The 3,325-nt window shown below is 49.3% G+C and overlaps 1 protein-coding gene across 3 annotated transcripts in view; it reads right to left on the bottom strand.

Moving 5' to 3' along the window:
- Positions 1–3,013, bottom strand: part of LOC144591080 (NACHT, LRR and PYD domains-containing protein 3-like) — a 12,245-nt gene extending 9,232 nt beyond the window's left edge. The window contains exons 1-3 of one of the 3 annotated variants that reach the window (XM_078395401.1): positions 2,846–2,968; positions 2,217–2,322; positions 1–9 (exon numbers count right to left, since the gene is read on the bottom strand). The exon at positions 1–9 is cut by the window's left edge and continues 163 nt beyond it. Coding sequence is in view for 1 of the 3 variants with exons in the window: in XM_078395400.1 (XP_078251526.1) it covers positions 1–9; positions 2,846–2,887 (51 nt within the window). In the remaining 2 variants the exon portion in view is untranslated. Of the gene's footprint in view, positions 10–2,216; positions 2,323–2,845 lie in introns of all 3 variants that reach the window. The other 2 variants (XM_078395402.1, XM_078395400.1) reach the window with 2 other exon arrangements.
- Between the last annotated feature and the right edge of the window lie 312 nt (positions 3,014–3,325).

Below are 3,325 nucleotides of genomic sequence, written 5' to 3'. Positions count from 1 at the left end.
ACTGATATTCTGTGAAGAACAACAATGAATATATTGAGAAGTGAATGAGACAGTGCTAATGGGGGGGGGGGGGTATTAGCGATTTAGCAATGGGATACTCTGGTATTATTGAGCATAGAGGCAGGCATTGGTTTGCCTGTTCATACACCCATGACACTGGGCTAACCAACTGTGCACTCCCAGAGTCCTGACAGTGTGAAACGCGCTTCACACCTGGCAGTGTCCGAGAACACAGCAGAGTACAGCACGGGAACAGGCCATTTAGGTCAACGATGGCTGTGTTGATGTGGATGGGAAATTTATCCAATTCATTTTGGCCTCACATAGATAATATCCCACTAGAAATGGATGTGTCCAGTCCAGCCTGCATTGCTTCCTGCTCGGCATTTTGATGCTACTATGCTATTTCATCTACATTCTTACCCACTCTGAGCCCGCACCGAACTTCTTTCCACCTACCTCGACTCCATCCTATCCCCGCTGGTCAAATCCCTCCCCACCTACGTCCAAGACACCTCACATGCTCTCCATCTCCTCGATAACTTCCGGTTTGCTGGCCCCCACTCCCTCATCTTTACCATGGATGCCCAGTCACTCTACACTTCCATCCCCCACAAGGATGGTCTTGAAGCCCTCCGTTTCTTCCTCGACAGTAGAACCAGCCAATCCCCATCTAGTAACACTCTCCTCGGCCTGGCAGAGCTGATTCATACCCTTAACAACTTCTCCTTTGGCTCCTCCCACTTCCTCCAAACCAGAGGCGTAGCTATGGGCACTCGCATGGGCCCAGCTACGCCTGCCTCTTTTTCGGTACGTCGAACAATCCCTGTTCCAGACGTACACCGGCCCCATCCCCGAACTCTATCTCCGCTACATCGACGACTGCATTGGTGCCACCTCTTGTACCCATGCAGAACTCACTGACTTCATGCACTTCACTTCCAATTTCCATCCTGCTCTTAACTATACTTGGACTATCTCCAACATCTCCCTACCGTTTTTGGACCTCACCATCTCCATCACAGGAGACAGACTAGTCACTGACATCTACTACAAACCCACTGACTCCCACAGCTATCTGGACTACACCTCTTCCCACCCTGACTCCTGCAAAAAGTCTATCCCCTACTCCCAATTCCTCCGTCTACGCCGCATCTGCGCCCGGGATGAGGTGTTCCACACTAGGGCATCAGAGATGTCCTCATTCTTCAGGCAACGGGGCTTCCCCTCTACCATTATAGATGAGGCTCTCACTGGGACATCCTCTATATCCCACAGCTCCGCTCTTGCTCCCCCTCCCCCCATTCGTAACAAGGACAGAATCCCACTCGTTCTCACCTTCCACCCCATCAGCCAGCAAATCCAACAAATCATCCTGCAACATTTCCTTCCCCTACAACTGGACCCCACTACCGGCCACATCTTCCCATCTCCTCCCCTTTCTGTGTTCCGCAGAGACCGTTCCCTCCGTAACTCCCTGGTCCACTAGTCCCTTCGTACCCAAACCACCCCCTCCCCGGGCACTTTCCCCTGCAACCGCAGGAGATGCAACACCTGTCCATTTACCTCCCCCCTCAACTCCGTCCAAGGAACTAAACAGTCTTTCCAGGTGAGACAGAGGTCCACCTGCACCTCCACCAACTTCATTGATTGTATCCGCTGCTCTAGATGTCAATTTCGCTACATCGGCGAGACCAAACGCAGGCTCGGCGATCGTTTCACTCAACACCTTCGCTCAGTCCGCCTTAACCAACCTGATCTCCCGGTGGCTGAGCACTTCAACTCCCCCTCCCACTCCCAGTCTGACCTTTCTGTCATGGGCCTCCTCTAGTGTCATAGTGAGGCCCAGCGGAAATTGGAGGAACAGCACCTCATATTTCGCTTGGGCAACTTGCAGCCCAACGATATGAACATTGACTTCTCCAACTTTAGATAGTTTCTGTCTCTCTCTTTTCCCCCTCCCCCCTCCCCAGTTCTCCCACTGTCTTCCAGTCTCCACCTATATACTTTCTTTGTCCCGCCCCCTGACATCCGTCTGAAAAAGGGTCTAGACCTGAAACGTCACCCATTCCCTCGCTCCTAGATGCTGCCTGACCTGCTGAGTTACTCCAGCATTTTGTGATACATTTGATTTGTGCAGCATCTGCAGTTATTTTGCTACACTCTGAGCCCGCATTCACTCATTGACCAGATAACTTTTTTATTTCTATACTTACCCCAGTTACACCCGATCAAAGACATCCCTCTCTTGCACATTTCCTGCAGCTCATCCCCTCCTTTAACTCGGCTCCTCTTCCCACAGATGCGCGCATAACTGACCTGCTGAATATTGTTTGTTGAGATTGTAGATTGAATGACAAGCGAACAGTTTAATGTCAGAGTAATTCAGCAGGTCAGGCAGTATCTCCAAAAACAGAGTTATTTAGTGCAGCACAGTATGTCCTTTTTTTGTAAACCAGGATCTTCAGTTCTTGTGCTTTTGCCTAATGCCCTCTGTGGTTTAATTAACTGAACTAAATGCGACCAATGAAACTGATGCCACATAAAACATGTTATCGTTTTTGATTCTAGTTTACAAGTTTACTGCTCCCTGACCGTTGTGCTAAGATGCATGTGTGGGAAGAACAGCTGGATCAGAATGGACAATTCTCAGAAGTTCCCATGTCACAGGTTTTATTCCTGATACCAGATCTACAGGACACAAACCGATCAGAGATTATTGCATTGTCCATTACATTGTTCAGCCCAGGGAGTGCGAGGTGAGTGAGACTGGCATTGGTCACTCTTCCCCAATGCCGTCAGTTCTGTGACGGGAAACAGAAGTGACCGTGATCCTTCCACTTACCACGTGTTCTTGTTTAGTGAAATGTCCCTCGGGTCTCATCATGAAGCTGAGACTTTCAACCCCTTCTTCAATCGCCTGTTTCAGTCTCTCCCGATAGAATTTTGTTAGTTGGAACAATTGGTACTCGTTCCACTGTGTCAGGAGCTCAGACAATGTAGGCGTCAGATCTGTGTATTCAAAGAGAGAAACAAAACATCATCTGAATCAGTACCCTTGGCTCTCGCTACAACAGCAACCCCCACCCTGAGTGTTCCAGGCTCCTAATGAGAATGATCCAAGAAGAATATCGGAATAAGACAATTTGCTGGAGGAACTCAGTGGGTCAACCATCATCTCTGGAGAATATGGTAGGTGACGTTTCAAGTCTGGATCTGTTTTTAGGCTGATTGTGGTGGCGGTGAGTGGGGAGAAATGTGGACAAGAGGAAGAACAGGTGAAAGACTGTAAGGAAGGTGGATACAGGTGAGGGGAGTTTTTGAT

Source organism: Rhinoraja longicauda, unplaced genomic scaffold, assembly GCF_053455715.1.
Source record: "Rhinoraja longicauda isolate Sanriku21f unplaced genomic scaffold, sRhiLon1.1 Scf000555, whole genome shotgun sequence".
Classification (NCBI taxonomy): Eukaryota; Metazoa; Chordata; class Chondrichthyes; order Rajiformes; family Arhynchobatidae; genus Rhinoraja; species Rhinoraja longicauda.
The sequence above is the reverse complement of the archived record's forward strand: the minus strand, read 5'-3'. Positions and strand labels throughout refer to the sequence as shown.